This window comes from Xenopus laevis, chromosome 1L (genome assembly GCF_017654675.1).
Source record: "Xenopus laevis strain J_2021 chromosome 1L, Xenopus_laevis_v10.1, whole genome shotgun sequence".
NCBI lineage: Eukaryota > Metazoa > Chordata > Amphibia > Anura > Pipidae > Xenopus > Xenopus laevis.
Window position 1 is genome coordinate 193343697 of NC_054371.1, and position 25106 is coordinate 193368802.

The 25106-nt window shown below is 38.4% G+C and overlaps 1 protein-coding gene across 5 annotated transcripts in view; it reads left to right on the forward strand.

Moving 5' to 3' along the window:
* Nucleotides 1–583: 583 nt before the first annotated feature.
* Nucleotides 584–25106, forward strand: part of LOC108717391 (cotranscriptional regulator FAM172A homolog) — a 288433-nt gene continuing 263910 nt past the window's right edge. Inside the window, exons 1-2 of one of the 5 annotated variants that reach the window (XM_041568521.1) lie at nt 584–897; nt 19794–19877. In XM_041568521.1, coding sequence (XP_041424455.1) covers nt 861–897; nt 19794–19877 — 121 coding nt within the window. In that variant the 5' untranslated portion in view covers nt 584–860. Of the gene's footprint in view, nt 898–19750; nt 19878–25106 lie in introns of all 5 variants that reach the window. The other 4 variants (XM_018264673.2, XM_018264668.2, XM_041568515.1 and 1 more) reach the window with 4 other exon arrangements.

Sequence of the window (25106 nt, forward strand, 5' to 3'; positions counted from 1 at the left end):
CAAAAAAAAAAGTTGTTATTTTTCTAAATTAGCATTACTGTATTGCAGAGCTTTCTGGATAACTGATTTCTGTATAATAGATCTCATATCTGTAATTAAAGGATTGGGCTTACTCGTCAAGCAGAATATAGGGTTGCCACCTTTTGAACTGGGCATCAACACTCTAAAATATTGAGAATACTGGATAGAAATCCAGCCAGTTGTTTCTAAGTGATGCAGTAACTTTGCCCTGATGTCATAACTGCACCAACATCATTGTGCCCACCTCTGATGTCATCATTCCTGTTCCTACATCACTGCCTCACCCCCCCTGTTCGGGTTCAGCCTTTAGCAAAGGTGACAACCCTATCAGAACAACTTTAATGTGACTTATAGTTACATATTGGGACAGAGGATCTGGAGGGGGCTCATATTACTAAATGTCACCAGGTTCTGCTGAGCCGAGAACACAATTAAATACAGACTAATACATCCCACATTATACTGCCTCAAGTCCCTAACAGCCTTTACTTGTGTCACAATAACGACGTGCTCATCACACTACAAGCGGCTACGACGTGCTCCGTCACCGCGCATACACGTCACAATATCATCTCGCGAGGCTGTGACGACACTGTGTGAGATCTGGCCGCCTGGAACCCAGGAGCTGAACATTTAAAAGGCGTTGCGGGACATTTAAACAGCGACCCGGGGCTGTGGGCTGTGTTATGAAAATCGGCAGTGTCCCGCGCAAAGTGTGACTGTTGGGCGGTATGCAGTAACACTCTTTATACCATTGCCCCTTTAATTCTCTGCACTATGCTACCTGTCTGTCTTGCAGTTATGATTGCTGCCTCTGAACTTTGGACATTTTAGGGATTATGAAATTGGAGCCACAGTGCTTTATTATATGTAAAGGTAAATGTTTTATTGGTCTTATTTACTCACTTCATAGTTGGTGTGTAGGTGGGCTGGCCGGACACCTTCGTATTGTGAATAAATTGTCAAAAGCAGACATTTGGGGTAGCCTTTTATTTTTTAAATTTCAGCAGTGACGTAATGTATCTCATTCAGAGCCACTCTAGCTCTCCCAAACTGCCAGCCAATCTCCTAGTGCCACTTACTCCAGCTCTCCCAATCTGCTAGTGCCACTCTCTCCAGCTCTCCCAAACTCCCAGCCAATCTCCTAGTGCCACTTACTCCGGCTCTCCCAATCTGCCAGATAATCTGCTAGTGCCACTTACTCCAGCTCTCCCAATCTGATAGTGCCACTCTCTCCAGCTCTCCCAATCTGACAGCTAATCTGCTAGTGCCACTCTCTCCAGCTCTATCAAACTGCCAGTGCCACTCTCTCCAGCTCTCCCAAACTGCCAGCCAATCTCCTAGTGCCAATTATTCCAGCTCTCCCAATATGCCAGTGCTACTTACTCCAGCTCTCCCAATCTGCTAGTGCCACTCTCCAGCTCTCCCAAACTGCCAGCCAATCTCCTAGTGCCACTTACTCCAGCTCTCCCAATCTGCCAGTGCTACCTATTCCAGCTCTCCCAATCTGCTAGTGCCACTTTCTCCAGCTCTCCCAATCTGCCACCCTATCTTCATGCAGTCACACGCATACTTTGTCTGGTCACCCGTTTTTGTATTCTATAGATATGACTTCTGCTTCTTCACACCATGTGTGATATCCCCTTCCACCACCATTATGCCCAGATCGTCATCTTACCTACCTTCCATAAAGTCCTCACTGCTCCCCATTGATACCAAGTTTAAAATCCCCCCAACATTTTAGCCATCCTCTCCCCAAAACAGCTGCACATGATAATGGTCACCGAGGTGCATCCCATTCCTGAGACAGAGCATGTACCCAATGGAAAAATCCACCTAGTTCTCTAAAAGCCAAAGCCCATTTTTCCTTCACTAGTCTTATAGCCATGCAATTATGTCCCTAAGCTTCTGCCGCACTCATCTATTAAATATACCCTTATTGCCCCCACCTTCACCTAGTTTGCATTCTCGAGGACTTCCAACTTTACTCAGCTTTGTGATTGGTTAGTACAAATGCACAGCTCTATTTGACTGTTTCAGAAGTATAGCATTCCAATGCATCTTAAATTATACCAAACAGTTAATTCCCAATTGACTGTTGTGCCATAATATCATACTTGAATCTGCAGAAATGTGACAGTCCAGATCCCACTGTCAGTTTAGAATTCACTCTGAATGCCTGCATTCAGAAGTGAATAAACCAGAGGTAGTTATAGACATCTGGGTGCCACCTAAAATGCCGGCCATACATGCATGATATACCAATCACGTCTGTGGTTTGCATCATACCAATGGCAAGCATTAAGTATAAGGCTCCCTTGAAGCCAACAGTGCTATTCTCTGCACCTTAGTGATTTATGGCTGGGCTCTTAGGTGTGCCATTTTTTTAGCACATAGGCCCCTGGTAGTGGCAAATGGTCCCTAGATGACTATTGAAGTTTGCTGCTTGTGATCATTAACAGAGTATACTAGAGCGATCAAAATTAGCAAAATGACAACCAAATCTTGGCATGTATGGTCACAAACCCCATCTTTTCTAGCTGAAATTCTGACCCAGGCCCATCCTTTTCCTAGTCTTTTGTGCCCTTTTCCAATACCCGAAATGTGAGCAAAGTGATATCAGTTTACCCTTAATGGGGTATATCACCGTTCAGTTAACTTTTAGTATGTAATAGAATGGCTAATTCTAAGCAAGTTTTCAACTGGCCTACATTTTTTAAAAATTGTTTTTGAATTATTTGCCTTCTTCCTCTGACTCTGTCTAGCTTTCAAATGGGGGTCACTGACCCCATCTTAAAAACAAATGCTCTGTAAGGCTACACAGTAACAGTAAAAAAGTGAACTTTTTTTCATTAGGATTGACATAGTTATTTATATTGTGTATGTAAACCCACTTTTTTGTTGTTGTTGAAGTCTTGCCTTTAAATGCATCACTTGTCACAATCACCCAGTAGTCTGTCATGTGACTATCATTGTTTCTGTGATTTGTCATACATGTATTATTTATTATTATTGGGTTAAAGGAAAGAAACTAATTGCATACAGGTAATGCCATTTTTTAGGTGTGAACATCAGCAGGCAAACAAGACAGATATGTTTTTCTGATGTGTTATTATTTTGATGATTTATGTCAATGGTCAAATAGCTTTAAACTATATTGCTGTAAGGAATCTTATCAGAGCAGGGAGCATGCATACAGTGGTGTGAAAAACTATTTGCCCCCTTCCTGATTTCTTATTCTTTTGCATGTTTGTCACACAAAATGTTTCTGATCATCAAACACATTTAACTATTAGTCAAAGATAACACAAGTAAACACAAAATGCAGTTTTTAAATGAGGGTTTTTATTATTTAGGGAGAAAAGAAATCCAAACCTGTGTGAAAAAGTAATTGCCCCCTGAACCTAATAACTGGCTGGGCCACCCTTAGCAGCAATAACTGCAATCAAGCGTTTGAGATAACTTGCAACGAGTCTTTTACAGCGCTCTGGAGGAATTTTGGCCCACTCATCTTTGCAGAATTGTTGTAATTCAGCTTTATTTGAGGGTTTTCTAGCATGAACCGCCTTTTTAAGGTCATGCCACAACATCTCAATAGGATTCAGGTCAGGACTTTGACTAGGCCACTCCAAAGTCTTCATTTTGTTTTTCTTCAGCCATTCAGAGGTGGATTTGCTGGTGTGTTTTGGGTCATTGTCCTGCTGCAGCACCCAAGATCGCTTCAGCTTGAGTTGATGAACAGATGGCCGGACATTCTCCTTCAGGATTTTTTGGTAGACAGTAGAATTCATGGTTCCATCTATCACAGCAAGTCTTCCAGGTCCTGAAGCAGCAAAACAACCCCAGACCATCACACTACCACCACCATATTTTACTGTTGGTATGATGTTCTTTTTCTGAAATGCTGTGTTACTTTTACGCCAGATGTAACGGGACGCGCACCTTCCAAAAAGTTCAACTTTTGTCTCGTCGGTCCACAAGGTATTTTCCCAAAAGTCTTGGCAATCATTGAGATGTTTTTTAGCAAAATTGAGACGAGCCTTAATGTTCTTTTTGCTTAAAAGTGGTTTGCGCCTTGGAAATGTGCCATGCAGGCCGTTTTTGCCCAGTCTCTTTCTTATGGTGGAGTCGTGAACACTGACCTTAATTGAGGCAAGTGAGGCCTGCAGTTCTTTAGATGTTGTCCTGGGGTCTTTTGTGGCCTCTCGGATGAGTTGTCTCTGCGCTCTTGGGGTCATTTTGGTCGGCCGGCCACTCCTGGGAAGGTTCACCACTGTTCCATGTTTTTGCCATTTGTGGATAATGGCTCTCACTGTGGTTCGCTGGAGTCCCAAAGCTTTAGAAATGGCTTTATAACCTTTGAAATTGAACTCAGGTGTGATAAACCACAGTTAAGTTATTTTTTAACAAGGGGGGCAATCACTTTTTCACAGGCCCATGTAGATTTGGAGTTTTTTTTCTCCCTTAATAATGTAAACCTTCATTTAAAAACTGCATTTTGTGTTCAATTATGTTATCTTTGACTAATAGTTAACGGTTTTTGATGAGCAGAAACATTTAAGTGTGACAAACCTGCAAAAGAATAAGAAATCAGGAAGGGGGCAAATAGTTTTTCACACCACTGTATTTGTGCTTGTGGCCATGCATATTGGCTCTTCCTCATTGCAAATGTTAGCTGCCAGATTTACCTGTGCACCAGTATCATTGTACTTGTTTGCAGTAGGGTGTACTTATTGAAGCCATGTGTCAATCTCACCGGGTGTGTGTATTTTAGGATGCGTGGGTATGAAGTTTCTCTGTATAAAAGGAGTTCTGTTCTGAGTTGATCTGTATTTCCTGTTTTGATTCTGCATTTTCCCAATTTCGTTTGTCTCCTGCCTGCCCTGACCCTTTATTGGTCTTTCATATTTGCACCAACCTTGGATTTGCTGATTGTACTACCGTCTTCTTCCTGGTACAGTGTTTGGATGTTTTTAGTCTAACTGGTCTCTCTCTTGATGGCATCAGCTTCCTGTCTCCTTCCTCATTCAAGTTTTGTGCTTGTGACAGGAGCTGAGGAGGAGGACCAAAGGATGCCCAACAAATTCTGGCAAAGTATGGGCAACTTTGTTATTCTATTAAACATACCTTTTAAAAAGCAATCCTGTGAAATAAATTGATCAGAATATTACAGATTATAGCCATTAGTCATCTGGTGCAAATCATGAGCATCATGAAGTGCAAGGGGGTTAGTTAAAGGAACGCTATACCTCCAGATTTAATATGTAAGCAACAGATAGTCTGTATAATATAATTTTCCAATGAATATCCGCACTCCAAGGCAATATAGAAAAGAGAGGAGTGCATGGTAATTTTGCATACCCCAATAGTTTCCAAACCAGCACTCCCTTTAGTGAAAAAATGTAATTTTTATTATTACATAGTATCTACTTCCGACGTTTCGGTCCCCATTGGGACCTTTTTCAAGGATATATATATATGTCTCCAATGTCTGCACACGCTATCTGATAATCGATTAGTATCCGGTGCTGTGCTGTAGTTGAACAGTGTAAAGGAACAGAGAATGGCACGCACACCGAATCTTCTTTTCGCCAAAAGATTTATTGGGTTACAGAAGCGTAACGCTTTTGTATCCTAATAAATCTTTTGGAGAAAAGAAGATTCGGTGTGCATGCTATTCTCTGCTTCTCTCTCTCTCAGGTGACCTAATATGTATGTTTACTCTTGGTTTGTTTGTGTGCACTGTAAATCATTCAATCCCAGGGGGCAGACTGTAGTAGTTAAAATTAAAGTTTATTTAGGATTACTCAATGGCACATACTATGGAAAAAATTACATCAGTGAAAATAAGTATGAACACGTCAACATTTTGGTCAGTAAATATATTTCTAATGGGGCTATTGACATGAAATTTACACTAGATGTCGGTAACAACTCAAGTAATCCACACATGCAAATAAATCTACAAATAAGTCCAAAAATTAAGTTATGTGTAAAAAGTGGAATGACACAGGGAACAAGTATTGAACACATGAAGAAAAGTAGGTGCAAAAAGGAATGGAAAGCCAAGAAACCTGCTGAAATCTTTCAGTATTTGGAGAGCAATCCTGCCCTTGATCAGTGCAAATTAATATCACCTGGTTTAGTCCTAATTGATGGCCTATAAAATGGTTTCTCATTACCAAGGTATCGCACAAGAAACATCTCATGATGGTTAAAAGCAAAGAGCTCTCTCAAGTCCTTTCCAACCTTATTATTGCAAAACATAATGATGGCATTGTTTATAGACATATTCCTAAACTTCTGAATGCTCCAGTTAGCACCGTTGGGACCATAATCTGGGAAGTGGAAAGAACATAATTTCAACGTAAACCAGCCATGACCAGGTGCTTCTCGCAAGATTTGTGACAGAGGGGTCAAAGAATAATCAGTAGAGTTATTCAAGAGCCAAGGATCAGTCTCAGAGAGCTTCAGGAAGACCTTGAATTAGCAGGTACAGTTGTTTCATAGAAAACAATAAGTAATGCACTCAACCGACCTCTATGCACGCTTAAAGTTTGCTGCACAACATTTGGACTAGTGAATGAAATTCTGTGGGAATAAAGTCTGATCAGATGAGACCTTTGAACTCTTAGGGTGTCATTGCACACACACCATGTTTGGATGAGAAATGGCACTGCACATCACTCCAAAAACACCATACCATGTGAGGCTGTTTTTCAGCATATGGTACTGGCAGACTTCATATAATTGAAGGAAGGATGAATGGAGGAATGTACCTGGACATTCTTGATAAGAATCTGCTGCCATCTACCAGGATGCTGAAGATGAAACCAGGGTGGACATTTCAGCCAATGATCCCAAACACACAGTAAGGAAACTCTCAAATGGTTGCAGAGAAAGAAAATAAAGCTGCTAGAATGGCCCAGTCAATCACCCAACTTGAATCCAATTGAATTCTATGGAAAGAACTGAAGATCAGAGTCCATAGACGAGACCCATGAAAACTTCAAGATTTGAAGACTGTTTTTGTGGAAGAATGGGCCAAAATCACACCTGAACAATGCATGCGACTAGTTTCTCCATACAGGAGGCGTCTTGAAGCTGTCATTACCAAAAAAGGGGTACCGTATATACTCGAGTATAAGCCGAGTTTTTTAGCCCCCAAAATATGCTGAAAAACTCTACCTCGGCTTATACTCGGGTCAAGCGCAAAAACGCTCGCCGGCGTCTAAGAATAGTCTCCGGCCTCCAAGAATAGTCACCGGTGTTCAAGAATAGTCTCCAAGAATATTCACCAGTGTCCAAGAATGGTCGCCGGCACCTCCAATGGGAGCAGAAACCCTCAATCTTTTGATTGAAACTTACCAGAAGCTGCTGCATTTCTCACCCTAGTCTTATACTCGAGTCAATAAGCTTTCCCAGTTTTTGGAGGTAAAATTAGGTACCTTGGCTTATACTCGGGACGGCTTATACTCGAGTATATACGGTATATTTATAAAAAAGTAAAGTTAGAGATCACTACTGTCCTCGAGTAAAATTCCGCCACTCTCCATTCATTTCTATGGGATTTTGAAAAGCATATTTATCAAAGGATGAACTTTCACCCATTGACACTATGGGATTTTAAAAATCCAATAGAAATGAAGGAGAGTGGCGGAATTGTGGCCATCTCTAACTTCACTTTTTGATAAAAATACCCCAAAGGTTTTTCTTCTAAGTATTAAATTAATTTCCCTGTGTCATTCCACTTGTGTCAAGTGCCCATTAGAAATATATTTACTGAGAAAATGTTGACATGTTGACACAGGGTTTTATCTATGAAATGTTTTATGTACTTTATTTTTATAGAGATCTACATTGTTCAGGGGTATAGTTTTTTTTTAATATAATTTCTTCCACTGTATACTTTGGGTTTAAATTGTAATGTAATGATATATGTAAACTGTAATTTGCAAGCATTTATAGAAAACGGTAATGGACCTACCCCCAAAGGCTTTCCGGTGCTTAATTTATTAGGGGTTCTGATTCAGTTCTACTAAAACAAATGATCCAAATCTCATCAATATACCTGGGATTCTGCTTTTTACCATAAAGAACCCTGGATTTGGTTTATTCCTAAAGAAAAGCCAATAGTGCATATGCAGCATGGTATTACCCATCTGGGAGACATAAAGCCACCCATGTATAACTTGCCCACTTTTTATTTATGTGCTGTGGAGGGCAAATTCTATGCTTAAAGGAGAATTCAACCCTAAAGTTAATAAAAAAAAAACAAAACATACCCCCCTCCCTCCCCCCCAGCCTAAGTGTTACCCCTGGCAAATGCCCCTAATGTTTTACTTACCCTTTGGTGCAGATTAAGGCATCAGAGTTCATGGGCACCATCTTCAGCCGCTTCGGTAGTCTTCGAATGAGACCGGTGGTTCAGCAATTTTCGTGAGTTTCTGTGCATGCGCAGTTGTCGCAAAACAGAAAATTGCTCGAACTGTGCATGCGCTGCCACACCGGTCTCATTCCAAAGAGAAGAAGATGGCGCCCGTGAACTCCAATGCCTGAATCTGCACCGAGGGGTAAGTAAAACGTTAGGGACATTTGCCTGGGGTAACACTTAGGCTGGGGGCAGGAGGGAGGGGGGGTATGTAGGATAGGGTTTTTTTTAACTTTAGGGTTAAATACTCCTTTAACTGAACATGTAAATTAATGGGATCACCCTCCCATGAGTTTAATGATTAAATAAATTGAACAATGAAGTAGGATAGTAATCAAAATGTTTTGATATGTCCTAAGTAAAAGATCCTCAAAAAACATCTTTTGTCCTGATAAATAACTGCAAGTTGCAATTTCAGTGGGATTCTAAAGTCTGGTATTTTTTTTTTTTGCCTTAAGAAACAATTCATCTTTCTTACTTTAGATTCCATCACTGAGTAGAATAGGGATTTCAGATGGGATATGTTGCCTTGGTCTATTTCTGTTCAACATTGAGAACTGAATCGTTTTATTGGATTCCAACTGTAATGAAATTTGCTAACCCTGATTTCCCATCTCCACTGCCCTCTGATCATATCAAACTGCTGTAGAGGTCCCTTCGCTCTAGGAAGAGACTCATCTTTGTTATTAATGTGAGTTAGAGGGCAGCTGGGTCAGATATCACGTAAAATTGACACAATATACCTGAAAAGGTTCTGTTGGTAAAGTCCACTTTGACCCTTTGTTGCCAGAGGACATCGCTTTTACTTACTTCTATCATCTCTAAGGGGAACAAACTGCTTCTGCATTATTTTTAAAATTATTAGGGGGCCCTTCGACTGCAGAAAACAGACATTTTCTTTATTGCTTGTTGTGCTGTTAGTGGCAGAAAGAAACTTTTATAGCCGTCTCTTGATACTGGACAATTGGATTGTGGTTTGTGTAGCTATTAAAGGTTAGGTCCAGAAAGGGATGCTTTTCTTAAAGGGGTAATTTCCTTTAAAAGTAACTTGTGTGTAGACTTGTATTCTAACAAATGTAAATAACATTTTTTAAAGGAGCAGTTAACCTTCACAGATCGTACCATTGTCAGATAATATACAGCTAATGACATTTTGTTAAAATCTATGTTTTAAACATAAATTTGTTTTTCTTTACACCCTCCCGCACTAGCTCTGTAAGCACTATCTGTAAGTTTTTATAATTTCCCTGTGTCAGGTTAATTGGCTCCTGTTGAATCTGACTGTAATGTTTGTTGTATGACTGTGGTAAAGGCTTTAGATTGTAAGCTCCACTGGGGCAGGGACAGATGTGAATGATGCAAAATCTCTGTAAAGTGCTTCTTAAATGTTTTGGTGTTGTTTAAATTAAGGGTAATATTAACAATTGAAATAGATGCTATTTTATAGATGTTAGTAAAGCTTAGGGATCACGATCAATAAATGCTAAACTGTTGCTCTGAACTTTATCAGTTAATGTATAATCCTCATCCAAGTTAAAGGGATGCTGTTATCGGAAAACATGTTTTTTTTCAAAACGCACCAGTTAATAGTACTACTCCAGCAGACTGCTGCACTGAAATCCATTTCTCAAAAGAGCAAACAGATTTTTTTTATATTCAATTTTGAAATCTGACATGGGGCTAGACATTTTGTCAATTTCCCAGCTGCCCCCAGTCATGTGACGTGCCTTTAGGAGAGAAATGTTTTCTGGCAGGCTGCTCTTTTTTTTCTCAATGTAACTGAAGGAGTCTCAGTGAGACATGGGCTTTTTACTATTGAGTGTTGTTTTTAGATCTGCCAGGCAGCTGTTATCTTGTGTTAGGGAGCTGTTATCTGGTTACCTTCCCATTGTTCTTTTGTTTGGCTGCTGGGAGGGGGGGTGATATCACTCCAACTTGCAGTACAGCAGTTAAGAGTGATTGAAGTTTATCAGAGCACACGTCACATGACTTGGGGCAGCTGGGAAATTGACAATATGTCTAGCCCCATGTAAGATTACAAAATTTAATATAAAAAAATCTGTTTGCTCTTTTGAAAAATGGATTTCAGTGCAGAATTCTGCTGGATCAGCGCTATTTACTGTTTTGTTTAAAAAAAAAAAATGTTCCCATGACAGTATCCCTTTAAGTAAATCTATAGCATGATTATGATTAACAAGAGAAAATAGAAGTTTAGTAACTCTGGTTTATGTTCTTGGCATCTTCATTTGGGATTTGACACCAACTGCAATATTTTTTTCTGGAACTGGGAAGTAAGCAGGGGTGGAATCGACTTGTTCTCAGTTGGAATGATAACTGATTCCTGTATGAACAGAAACAATTGTGTGGCACCTGCTCTATATGAAACCAAGTTTAAACCTTAAGAAGAAAAGCTTAAATAAAGAAGTAGACTAGAAATGTTGTACATTATGTTTGGAGCTTCTGTACCAGCCCAAGGCATCCACAGCCGTTTAGCAGTAAAGATTTGTGTTGCTAAAGATGCCCCAGTAGCTCCCCATCTTCTTTTCTGCTGATTCACTGCACATGCTCTGTGCTGCTGTCCCTTAGGGGACCAAGCTAATTTTCTGCTTGATAACCTTAGTTTCCCTACAGCTTTTTAAAGTACACTTTCCAAGATGGTGGCCCCCTGTGACAAGTTTGAAATCCTGGATCATGACTGCTATTGAGAAGCTGAAACTTTAGGCTGGTGCAATAAGTTCAGTATATATGTAAAATATGGCATTATTGGTCATATTCATTTTTAGGGTTTAGTTCTTATTTAATCTTGTTAAAGGAGAAGTAAGTACTTTCCCAAAGTCTAGGCATTCTAGTGCCTTAAAGGGGACCCGTCACCCCAACAAAAATATTCAAAATCCTATTTCATCACATTAGTCAAGCAAAATTAACTTTAATTACACAGTATAAATTATTTGAATCTTGTTTCCTTCAGTATGGGAATTCATAATTATAGCAAGCAGGCAGGAGCCATTTTGTGTACACTGTTATTAAGACAAACCTTGCATCATCTCAGAATATTTTTTGTGAACCAGAATGGGGGGGACCCGATGTCCGTCCCCATGGCCTGGCTACACAATTAAACGGTGAAGAGAACAGGGTAATGTGTGTGAAGAGAACAGGGTAATGTGTGGAGAGCAGTACTGAATGGAACGTGAAATTTATTGTCTGCCACGCCTCTATGCCTAAGGCATAGAGGAGGGGCAGACAATAATTGATTGACAGCTGAGATTTTTAAATGAGCTTACAACAGCTATGAATGCTTTAATAAAAAATAGAAATTGGATTTCATGTTAAATTTAAAAATAACTTTTATTATACAGATTTGTGTCTGGGTGACAGGTCCACTTTAAAACAAGATATTTTGTTAATTACAAATACATTATTTTTACTAGCATTCAGGGGATATACGTCTTCATTTCCTTGTCACATCTGACTGCTAAATTGATGGTCCTTTGCAAACCAGCATGGTCGGCAGCCGTGGCCTTTTGTTCTTGCTGCTTATGCCGGTCAGAAATAAGTCAACATTGTGCCTAAGTGACTTATATAACAATTTATGGGGGATATGTAGGACTGATGTAAATTAAGTCAACAAAGACATTTAAAAAACTGTAGCATGAGATCCAGTATCAGAGCTAGGCTGACATTTCTCTGTACTGGTATGGGATCTATTATCCAGAAAGCTCAGAATTATGTGAAGGCCATCTCCTGTAAACTCCATTATAATAAAATAATTCAGATTTTTAAAATGTATTTTCTTTTTCTCTGTAATAATAAAACGATACATTCTACTTTATCCAAAACCCTTGTCATGGCACTCCTCAGCCTAGCATTTGAATTGATCCCTTGTGCTGCAAATCACTGGCAAAACCAAGATTATTTGTATGGAGTTGGTCCTTACTTTGCAATTATTACAGCGACTACTCTTCTGGAAAGGCTTTCCACTACATGTTGGAAACACTATATGGTTTGGATTTCCTATAATTCACCTCAAACCCATTGAGGATGGGTATCAATGTTGGACAGTCAGGCCTGACTCTCAATCTGTGGTCCAATTCATCTCAAATGCATTGAGTTTGGTTGAGGTCAGTGCTCTGTGCAGGCCAGAAGAACTTAAATGATGAACACCAAACTTGACAGTTTCCACTACACATTCAGTGAGATAGTATTCTCTTTGCACCTGTCAAACCCAGACTTATCTGCCAGATTTACTGATTGTGAATCACTATGTAGCTCTTAAAAGAAAGCTATGGTGTGATTTTAGAAAGCAACTCTAGTCCCTTTGCTAAAAAATGTACCTGGATACTTTTGACCATGTAGTGCCTGTCGGCAGCCACTCTGGAATTTTGCCAAGCAGCCCCTCAATTTTTCTAAAGCAAGGGCATACAGTTGATGTTTCTTTGCATATGGAGTTTAATAGCATCTAAATACCACTAGATAACAGTACAGTATTATCAGGTAGAACTGTATCGTGCATATTATCTTTAAGAACTTTGTAGGTGACCATGTAACACAAGCCAGCTCGGCAGACTACAAATTATAGTCCTGTGATTTTGTGTCTTTCAGTTTGTTTTCTTTTGACATAATCTGCAGATTGCTGAAAGTATTTTATTGCATGGTTGGCTGTATTATGTTTATTTTGTGATAGACAAAAGATATAAACATCTGTACTTAAGTACTGTGCAGTTTACAAAATATAGGACCCCTGCAACGTCTTGTGAATGTTTGGGAAGTATTTTCACGCATGCTGTGCTTTATTTTTGTAATTGGGTTTTTAGGTTCATAGTGGGAGGTATGTTTTGTGCCGGCACCTATTTTTATAAAGCAACCCTGCTGTGACAGTAATTTGGAAACGTGTAATCCCTAAGCATTGAATTCTGTGTAGGATTTCTTGCAGAGTTTAGCTGATTGTCCTGATTGTGTGAATGATCAACTTGCCTAATGAAATAGTCCTGGAGACAAGAGGGGGAGTTGTGCGTTGCTGTGTGCACCTGCCACTTGTATGGAATATATTATGTAGAAAGCAGAGTTAGGGGGTTTTATTTCACAGACTGATTAAGTCAGTGTAAAAATAAAGGATTGCTGCACACGGCTCACACCATCCATTGGCATTTCTAGAGGCAGGGGGAAGGAACGTTCATAATGATTTGCTCACTTGTCTATGTGACTTTCCTTCTTTAGCTGATACGGCAGCAATCTGGGATTAATTAGTGATGTAGCAGGTAGAAAAATAAAATAAAAAATCAAGCCTTACTTGCCCCACAACATAATGCATCAAAATAATCCATACTGCTCCAGTCTGTACTTTGCTGACTTTACCTCAGTTCTGTGGGCCATATCTTCTTGCCAGTGTAGCACTCCCTTAAATGTGAAAAGCTGCTTTCCTTTAGGTCAGCACTGTGATCCTGGGCATTTCATCTTCTGGGTGATTAAGAGTTGAGGCCAACCTTTTAGTGGTAGCTGTTCAAAAGCCAATATCTGGGTGTTTGCCAAGGAAGATGCAAAAGATGCCATGAAGTGTCTGGCTTATACAAATTCATAAAGCTTAAAGGGATTCTGTCATGATTTTTATGGTGTAGTTTTTATTTCTAAATTACACTGTTTACACTGCAAATAATTCACTCTACAATATAAAATTTAATTCCTGAACCAACAAGTTTATTTTTTATCAATTTATAATATTGGTGTGTAGGCAGCCATCTCAGGTCATTTTCCTGGTCATGTGCTTTCAGAAAGAGCCAGCACTTTAGGATGAAACTGCTTTCTGGCAGGCTTTTTCTTGAGTGCTGCTCTTCGATCAACCATGCAGCTTTTATCTTTTGTTAGGGAGCTGCTATCTGGTTACCTTCCCATTGTTCTGTTGTAAGGCTGCTGGAGGGGGGTAAGAAAGGGGTGATATCACACCAACTTGCAGTAATGAGTGACTGAAGTTTATCAGAACACAAGTCACATGACTAGCGGCAGCTGGGAAACTGACAATATTTCTAGCCCCATGTTATCCAAGTATAGTTGCAGCACAGAGCGACCATTAAGGAATCGGACACAAGTCGTTTGAAAATTTGCACTGACCCCCTCTTCTATTTAGCCCCATGTTATATTTCAAAATTAAATGTTAAAAAAACCTGTTTGCTCTTTTGAGAAATGGATTTCAGTGCAGAATTCTGCTGGAGCAGCACTATTAACTGATGCATCTTGAAAAAACATGTTTTCCCATGACAGTATCCCTTTAATATCAGCCCAATGGTCTTCATAGCTAAGTGTTTGAAGTGTGGAAGCTGCTTTGAGACCCCTCTATGGTTCAACACTTGTTAGAAGGAACCATGTGTACCTGGTAGGGTAGGAGTCCGATATTTTCTGTATACGCCAGATATTTGTCAAAGTAGAAGTGCTAAGTATCATTTTAGGGAGGGACAAAGTATTCCCTGTATTTCTTATGAATGCATTCAGGTATGTTGGGTGAACGAAAACATTTTCTATTTTGACCCACACTGTTTTGTATTTTTCTTTTCCAGAGGGTATGTCCGTTGCCCAGTGTGTTTTGGAAAGAAGACCGCCTCATCTGTTTATAGTTTAGAGGCTGGATCTCTAGAAGCTTGATAGAATTGGACCTTTGAGGCATTGTTGCAGAATTTGAGGTCCCACAACTTTTGGGATCTGTGTGATCCTTAATTTTCTGCAAAACCTATATTCAAGGGCCTTGCACAGTCATTTTAATTGGTAGACTTCCTCTTTTATTGCTTGTTGTTCATTCGTTATATACCTTTATTATGCTGTATCGTGCTGTGGTTTTTCTGTTTTATGAGTTCTCTCAACCCCATATCCACCCTTACCCCCAAATGTAATAAAAGGAAGATCTTCCTGGTGCAATAAAAAGTGAAAGGGAATCATTTATATTTTTGTCCAGTGGGAGAAGGCAAGAAAGCAGCCATTCTAGTCTAAGTCAGCACGGACTATTGGGGGGAAAGGGACATCATACAATGTGGATATTTTACTCTTTTCTTTTTTAACCCGTCATGCGGGTAAGATAGTTTGGGCCTTTTCTTTGTTTTTTTCCTAGGTATGTAATCATTGTGTGAAAGCTGTTGTAAGAGAGTTTGTAAGTAATGAGGGACCAGAAATGTGTATATTTGCTTCCGCGTTACACCATGACATTCAGAATTGCCCACAAAGACAGAATTTGGTTATTGTTAATACATGTAGTAAACATCAGTTTTGTCCTATTTCTGAGCTGAGCTGTTGACCATTCATCTACAAGGTACATGAACTGGGTGCTTATGATATGACTAGCCACACAGAGTTAGAAATATAAGGTTTCGAGAATCTAGTCCATCCATGTAAAGCCATACATGCAGAATCCATGATTTAGTTTGGGATTTGGTCAAAACCTCATTAAACCATATTAAACCATCCACCCAGAAACAGTTTTTTTTTTTTTAATGAAAGTAAATATTTAATTCTAGGCAACTTTCCAAAATAAACATTAATTTTTAATAGAATTTAAATTAATAGAAATGACATTTACAAATACTTTGAAAACATATATATGTAAGAAACTGTATTTTGGAAAAACAATGTTGGGGGCTGGAGGCCTCAAAATGAGACAAATTGCCGTCATTCTAATCTAACTGCACTTTGTGTTGTTTTTAAGACCTGCCCTTGCCTTTTGTGAATTGACTTCAAAAGCAGGAACCTTGTTTACCCTTCTTTAATATTACATTATATTATATAAACATCTGACATGATGCAGGTCACTTTATTGAATTGCATATCGTCAGGATCTTTTCTTCTAAATGACGTCCCCCCGAGAATTTCGTTTTATACACATCCCCATTTTATCCCTTTGTCCCCCTCAGTCGATTGCTCTGCATCATTGCCCCTTTCACAAACCCATACATTGACAGACAAGTAGAATAACATACATCAGAGACAGTCACATACTGAAAGTAGAAAGCAAGCTGAGATGCTTAGTTACTGAATGAGAGCCAGACACAATAATGTGACAGACTGACTTAGATATAGTGACAGACATGTTCAGTCAATGTAAAATTTACTGATGAGGACCTTGTGTATTTCCCAGGTCTGGTGGGACTCGACAGATTTTTTCTGCTCTCACATGCTGAGCCAGCTGGTATTGAGCCATGGCTTGCATTTTTTTTCTTCCATTCGCTGAAGGAACATAGGGAATGCTGTGTTAGTGGAATAGAACCAACTCTGCTTCCTAACTTTGTCCATTTTAAACCATAAACTTTATGATTAAGATTATTTTCTGTAATAATTTACCAGTTATAACAGTTATCTAGCTATAATAAAACTATTTGCACTGTAAAAAAAAAAAAATAGATTACAAATTTTAAAAATATACATACACACAGCAGAACAGTTTACGGCATGTATATATATATTTTTTTTGATATTGTACGGTTGATTTACTAATATAGATACTCAATTGCACTAATGGTGTTGCTATTAACAGCCAATTGGATATTTGCTTTTGTTTCCCAACTGATTTGTTTTTGGCAATATATCAACTGTGGTCTTAAATGAGTAAACCTAGTAAAACTAGTATGAATATTATTTTAGGAATGAAACAAGGAACTTGTACAAGGCATGACTTTGTTGAAAGGACACGTGTGGGTTTCGAAATTTAAAGTGCCATCATTCCAATTCTATTTTACCATCATCACAAATCATTTCCTTGATTTTCACAACCTCCTCCTCTGTCAGGAAGGTATTCTGTCTCCTGAGGGCTTTTCATAGGTCTAATTTTTCTGGCTGTTCCGAATCAAGAGAAAAGCATTTAATCAACATATCACAGTCCATTTCAAGCCTGCAATATGAATTTTCTCATGAGTACAAATGGGTCCTTCATATTTTAATGTGTCTTATTGATGCTCTTTCAATCTTAACCACACAAATCTTTTAGGTCTTATCAAATTTTCTTTTATATGTCTCTTTTTTTACATTTAAGTACCGGTACATTGTTCCTGTGAAATTCTGAATTTGTGGATGGGGCTAGGAGTCTTCATTAGTCGCTTCTACCCACTATCCTCTATGTTTTACACCATCTGAACATGCAGCATTTCTGCTAGGAACGAATGTATGTCTCTTTCTCTATTCTCCACACTTTTGTTACATTTATTATAAAAAAACACATTCATTTTCTAAAATTAATATGCTGTTGATAATATTTTAAATTTAACATTTGAATCCAGGAAAATGAAAGGAAAATGTGGTATGTATAATATATTGGTGGGACCACAAAACAACAATGTAAAATGAGGGAAAACTTAAAATCAGAGGATGTAAAATTGAGGTTCCACTGTTTTTAATGACACATTTATTACTTATATATTACAAGTATGGGATCCGTTATCCAGAAAGCTCATAATTACGGAAAAGCTGTCTCACATAGACTCCATTTTATCCGAATAATCCAAATTGTTTTTTTTAAATGATTTCCTTTTTTCTCTTTAAAAATTAAACAGCAGCTTGTACTTGATCCAAACCAATTTAATTTATTTAATGTTTAAATGGTTTTCTAATAGATTTAAGGTATGAAGATCCAAATTACAGAAAGATCCCTTATCCAGAAAACCCCAGGCCCTGAGCACTCTGGATAATGGGTCCCATACCTGTACTATCATTATATAATGTTAGATACCCATATTTTGAGGGGAATCTGCAATGGTCAAAAACATTAATTAATGCAAAGCCAACATTTTGGCTGTTACACCAGCCTTTACAGCCAAAAGTTGGCTTTGCATTAAATTAATCTTTTTGACCAAGACCTGTGAGTGTGGTTGGACATTCATTATTATGGTCTGCACCCATATGCAGTGCTTCTGATGTGAGTGTCCGCATTCTTTGCAATAATAGTTTACACCTAATCACTTTAGGTAACATTATATTAGGTAATCATGTGGGAATGCCTTTATACACATTTTCACTCACTAAGCTTCATACTACTTGTCATTGTCCTTAGTCCTTCTTGATATCCGCTGTGATCCATGACAGTGGGAACAATCACAACTGTAACACAGAGCAGCTCAGTTGTATCCATGTAGTAGAGTGGTATATGCAAAGGGGTGATTGCTGTGAATGGCAAAGAACATATATTTGTTTGTAATTATTTATATTGTGACTTCAGTGAAAACATAGCAGATGGACCATGGAAACATATAGCAGAGTGAATCCATAGCATTTATCATTTTATTATGAAGGGAATAACCTAAACATCTTCAAATGGTATCTATTTTACTGTGAGTTTACATCTAGTATAACTTTGTGTTAAAAAAAAAAATTCCATGTTGGGGTGGAAAAAAAATTGTACCTTGTTTACTTAAAGTACACAAATGACCTTAATGTGATCTAGTGAATCCAATATCCAAATCAGTGTGCTTATCCTTCAATGTATTACTTTAGCATGTTGCTTTCCTATTCTGTTGCCCATCTCTTTCTTTTTTCCTTTACTGATTTATATTGTAGGTTGTATAAGCAAACCCTGTGCCAGCTTCCTTAGTAGGGATGCACAAATCCAGGATTCAGTTCAGGATTTGGCCAGGATTTGCCTTTTTCAGCAGGATTCAGATATGACCGATTCCAAGTGCCTGGCCGAACCAAATCTGAATCCAAAAATTCAAGTGACTTTTTGTCACACAAACAGGGAAGTCAAAAATGTTTGAACCATGGGCCCTTGCCCCTTGCCCCTTTTCCTTCAAATTTACATATGCAAATTAGGGTTCGGTTTGGGTTAAAGGCCGACTCTTTGTCAAAGGATTCATGATTTGGCCAAATCCTAAAATAGTGGATTCAGTTCATCCCTCTTCCTAAGAGACATAAACAGGGTCGGACTGGAAACCGGGAAAGAAACTGTTTGGCCCTGGCTCTTGTAGACCCCGCTCCAGACCTGCTCCCTGTCCTTGCTGCCCCCAACCACCCTCTCTGCTCCCTGTCGATGCAAAAGAAGGCACAAGCATTCACGGACATGCTAAAGGGGGGTTGTGGCTGCAGCGGGGGTTCAGAGGAGGCTTTGCGGCAGGGGCACGGGTTAGGGGCCCTCAGACAGCAGCCCAGGTGGGCCCCCAGGCCCCCCAGTCCGAACCTGGATCTACAATGAGGATTTTACAGCAGTTTATAACTGAGTTTGGACAAGCTGTCAAATTGAATTAAAACTAGAAGGGACGCCTTTTGGTTTTACCAACTGAGCTGATAGTAAGGATTAATGATATAAGATTAAGAAGAAGAAATCTCTTATGTTAATTTCAGGCCAGGTTGTGAAGACTGATGTTCGTTTTCTTCTTCGCTATAGTCTTACCAGTTGTTTGGCTAAATATGGCACAGATTCAGCAAGGTGGAGCTCCAGAGGAGAAGGAGAAGACAACTGCCTTAAAAGGTAAGTGTTCATGCCTAAGGTTTACAGATTAAAGTATATAATGTATATCTCCTTTTTTACTTTGTCAGTTGTTTTTGCAAAATGATTCGTTCAAGGGGTTGTTCATTGAATGAACTTTTAGTATGATGTAGAGAGTGATATTATGAACAATTTGCAATTGGTTTTTGTTCAGCAGCTCTCCAGTTTGCGGGTTCAGCAATCTGGTTGCTAGAGTCCAAATTACCCTATCAACCATGCATTGATTTGAATAAGAGACCGGAATATAAACAGGAGAGGGTCCGAATAAAAAGTAGCAATAACAATACATCTGTAACCTTACAGAGCATTTGTTTTTAGATGGAGTCTAAATTATGAAGACCAAATGAAAAGTTGCTTAGAATTGGCCATTCTATAACATACTAAAAGTGAACTTCAAGATGATACACTCTTTTAAATGGGGGCCGGGGTTTATTGCCAGTGCAGCAGGTTTCTCAAGTCACAAGCCTCTACTATAAACTGGACAAAGAGTCCTGTATCCCAGATTAGTTCTTGCTAGTGTCTTGTCTGAATGCATAAAACAAGATGCATTTTTGTGGCGAAACGAAGTATGATACAATAGGCTGTTAAGCTCCACTTGTCCTAAAACTATGCTTCTTTCAAAGACACTTCCCTCATATGGGGACTTGTAGAAGCTTTCTGTATAAAGAATCCTGAGTAGGGATGGGCGATTTTTTTTCGCCTTGTTTTGGCGTGGAAATGACGCCCATAGACTTGTATGGCGTTGCACGTCAAAAAGAATTTTCCGCACATCAAAATTATTTTGACTACCATAATGGGTTTGGTGATATTTCTCAGGCGGCGAATTTTTGGCAAAACGAAACGGGTCAGATTCGCCCAAGCTAATCCTGAGCTGCCTGTCCCTAGTGACTCTTGATAACAGCAACTAATAAAGCATAGTTACCTGTTATCCAGAAAGATCCAAATTACAGAAAGGCCATCGCCCATAGATTTCAGTATCATCAAATAATCCATATTTTTAAAATGTATTTCCTTTTTTCTCTGTAATAATAAAACAGTACCTTTTACTTGATCCAAACTGAGGTATAATTAATCCTTATTGGAAGCAAAACCAGATTATTGGGTATTTAATGTTTACATGATTTTCTAGTAGACTTAAAATATAGAGATCCAAATTATGAAAAGATCCCTTATCTGAAATACAGCAGGTCCCAAGAATTCTGGATAACAGGTCCCATACCTGTACTCATAAAAAGCCCTTTGTACATTTGTAATTTTTATATTTTTATAAATTTTCATCAGAGTCTGTACAAAAATATTCCAGAAGGAATGTAAACAGATGAAATAGATTATTATCTACAATGCATATAACAGTCCTCTTCCTCCAGAGTATCCAATGCTGGTCCCAGAAGAAATGGAAAGTCTTGGTGGAGAAGCTGATGAGCTCCATGTTAGTGAATCTTCAGGCTGTAACAATAGTTGGGAGTAGTGATGGGCGAATCTCTCCCATTTCGCTTTGCCGAAAAATTAGTGAATTTCCCACAAAATTCGCGAAACATCGAAAAATTCACAAAAAAAAGAGAAATCGGAAAGTTCCCGAAAAAATTGTGAAATTCTACAGTTTTCACAAAAAAATCGTGAAAATCATGAAAAAATAGAGCAATTCGAACATTTTCACAAAAAAAACGAGCACTTCGAACATTTTCGCGAAAAAATTAGCAATTCTAACCTTTTCACGAAAAATCTAGCAATTCAAATGTTTTCACGAAAAAATTGTGAAAATCTGAAGTTGACGCCTGCGAATTTTCGCTGGAGATTCACGAATTTATTCGCCGGCGGTGAAACGCGGGAATTCTACGTGAATTAGTGCCGGGCGAATTTATTGGCCCATCACTAGTTGGGAATGTTCTAGTAGAGCATTCATCAATTACAGCTTTTGTTGTGGTCAGCTATTATATTTTTATATCCATTTAGAGTTTTCAATTTATTATAAGATAAATGGGTTGCAGAATAATTGCTATAATACAAACACACTATGGACTTTTTATGGAAGTATAATATGAATTGGCTAATGTATTTAGATTAATAAAAAACATGCTGTGCAATTTGTTTTAAAAATAAGCATTTACTGTATAAATTCAGAACATATTTTTACATTCTGGTTGGAATGAAATAGGTCCCTGGACTACTGTACTGTGACATGTTCTTTGCAAGATGTAACTGAGGAGTCAGTGGTACATGACTATAAAAACACAATTAAGTGCAAGTATTCTGGCATATAACTGTGCACCGAGAATCAAAGTCTTGAGTGGCGGGTTAATTGAAATAAGGAACTTGTTCAGCCCATATATTGTGAAAAACAAAATCAATTTAGAAATCATTTACTTGAAGTCTTGCTAAACGTACTGCCATTGGTTACCCTCCAAAATAAGCATGTACCAAAACCATCAGTATTTATAGGCTGTGCTGCAGAGAAGATACCTTCAGCAATGTTCAAAAGGAGCTTTGCCTCTACTGAAACCTTGATCTAGTAGTTTCCCTTGCATAAAATAAGGGATAGGCCCCCCCCAAACATTTTAAAGGGATACTGTCATGGGAAAACAAGTTTTTTCAAAATGCATCAATTAATAGTGCTGCTACAGCAGAATTCTGCACTGAAATCTGTTTTTCAAAAGAGCAAACAGATTTTTTTTATATTGACTTTTGAAATCTGACATGGGGCTAGACATATTGTCAGTTTTCTCGCTGCCCCTAGTCATATTACTTGTGCTCTGATAAAGTTCAGTCACTCTTTACCGCTGTACTGCAAGTTGGAGTGATATCACCTTCTCTCCTCAACAGAACAATGGGAAGGTAACCAGATAGCAGCTCCCTAACACAAGTTAACAGCTGCCTGGTAGATCTAAGAAAAGCACTCAGTAGTACAAATTCAGGTCCCACTGAGACACATTCAGTTACATTGAGTAGGAGGAACAGCCTGCCAGAAAGCAGTTCCATCCTAAAGTGCTGGCTCTTTCTGAAAGCACATGACCAGGCAAAATGACCTGAGATGGCTGCCTACACCCCAGAGTATATTGTATTCTTTACAGAAGTTACTGCTATGGTTAATTGTTGAGCATCTAACCTACGGAATGCAACTTCTTCAGTTACTGTCCCTCATGGCCACAGATAAGTAAATAATGCGTTAAATTGGTTGTTCACCTTTAACTTAACTTTTATTATTCTGAGACTATTTGCAATTGGTTTTCATTTTTTATTATTTGTTGATTTTTTTTATTCAACAGCTCTCGAGATTGCAGTTTCAGCAATATGGTTGTGAGGGTCCAAATTACCCTAGCAACCATGCACTGATTTGAATAAGAGACTGGAAATAAATAGGAGAGGACCTAAAAAGAAACATGAGTAATCAAAAGTAGCAGTAATAATATATTTGTAGCTTTATATAGCGCATTTGTTTTTAGATGATTAATAAATAATGAAGACCAGTTGAAAAGTTGCTTAGTATTGACCATTCTATAACATTCTAAATGGTAACTTGAAGGTGAACCACCCCAACTTCCATGATCAGCTTGCAGTTCATGAGGCTTTCTGTCTATAATCTGAATTGCAGGTATTCCAGTTCATCAAGAAAGCGTTGCAGATCTAACTAATACCTTTATGAATAGATTTACACCCATCAGTGGAATGCCAATCTCACACCTATTTGCATAGTGGATAGATAGAGATAGTCTCAGGGATGGAGGTAAGGATATGAGCAGTTATAGGGTATCGAGTGTTGGAAATAGAGATAGTGACAGAACTTTTTTAGGGCAGTTATAGGGATTACTACAATTCACTTATTATGCAAATAAAACAAAACATTTTTAGTTGGAAGGCATACTTATGGAATAAAGTTACATAGCTAAGTTCGCTTGAAAAAAGACCAAAGGTCATCAAGTTGAACCCCTCCAAAAGTAACCCAGCGTCCATACATAATCATACTCCCTCTATACACTACACTCACATAAAGATATGTGACATAAGAGTTTCATAAAGATTAAATTCCATAAATTCTAGAATTGTAAGGGTTAAACAGGAGACAAGGGGGTATATTTATCAAAGAATGAAGTTAATAGTGAAGTTCCGCCACTAGAGTGAAATTCGGCCACTCTCCATTCATTTCTAAGGGATTTTTATAGGCATATTTATCAAAGGGTGAACTTTCACCCCTTGATAAATACTCCTTTCAAAATCCCATAGAAATAAATGGAGAGCTGCGGAATTTCACTCTAGTGGCGGAACTTCACTCTTTGATAAATTTACCCCTTAAATGGGTCCAATTTTTTTGCATGGTAAAAGAATGTATAATTCTTAACTTTTCAATATCCATTCCTTAAATAGACTTGAAAACAATGTAACAGGAGTCACATCTCCTTCAGATCTCTTTATTGGCTGCAACACTATTTCAGGAGTCAGAGCAAGGTGTGCAGAGAATGCAAACAGCCAGCTTTAAGTATAAATTACATTTACAAATGACTTAGGGAAAAACAAACACAAAATAACAAAAGTCAGTGCAATAGTTAATAGTGTTAATATCCTTGGAAGCTTTTGTGCTCGTTTTCTCGTCACAATCCGTGAGATAAATACTAAGCTGCAAAGACAAGGTGACTCCTGTGTTGAAACGATGCTGTGATTCTCTGCAAACTATATTGTAGAAATGATTTCTAGCCTGGAATCTGCTATGCATTTAATTACACAGGGCTGCAAAAATGTGCAGTAGCGAGATAGAAGTCAATCAGATGAACCTGCAGAGACTAATCTGCTCACAATGTAGTTATCACTGCAACCATTGTACGCCTAAGTAGGATTTAGTAAGTTCAATGGGTCAAGTGCAGCTTTCGTCTTCTGATGTACATTTCTCAACCTAATCAGTACAAATAGGGTGTAATCTTGTTTGGATTTTGATGATTCATTGGCCTTTTCTGAACTGAAACCCATGAAAAGTGCTAAAAGAACATGCTTCAGTCCATCTTCAAGTTAGTTGATGCTTGAGTATAAAAAAAACACCACTAGCTTTACGATATTAAATAGAAAGGTGTATACTAAACCCTTTCAGTAATGTGTGTGTTAATCACAGAGGCAACTTGACACTTACAGGCAGATTTATTAAGGATTACATTGTGTTTTCCATGAAAATTCTAGTTTTCGAGGTTATTTTTTTGGTCAAAAATAAATTTTTCACGTTAAAAGAAT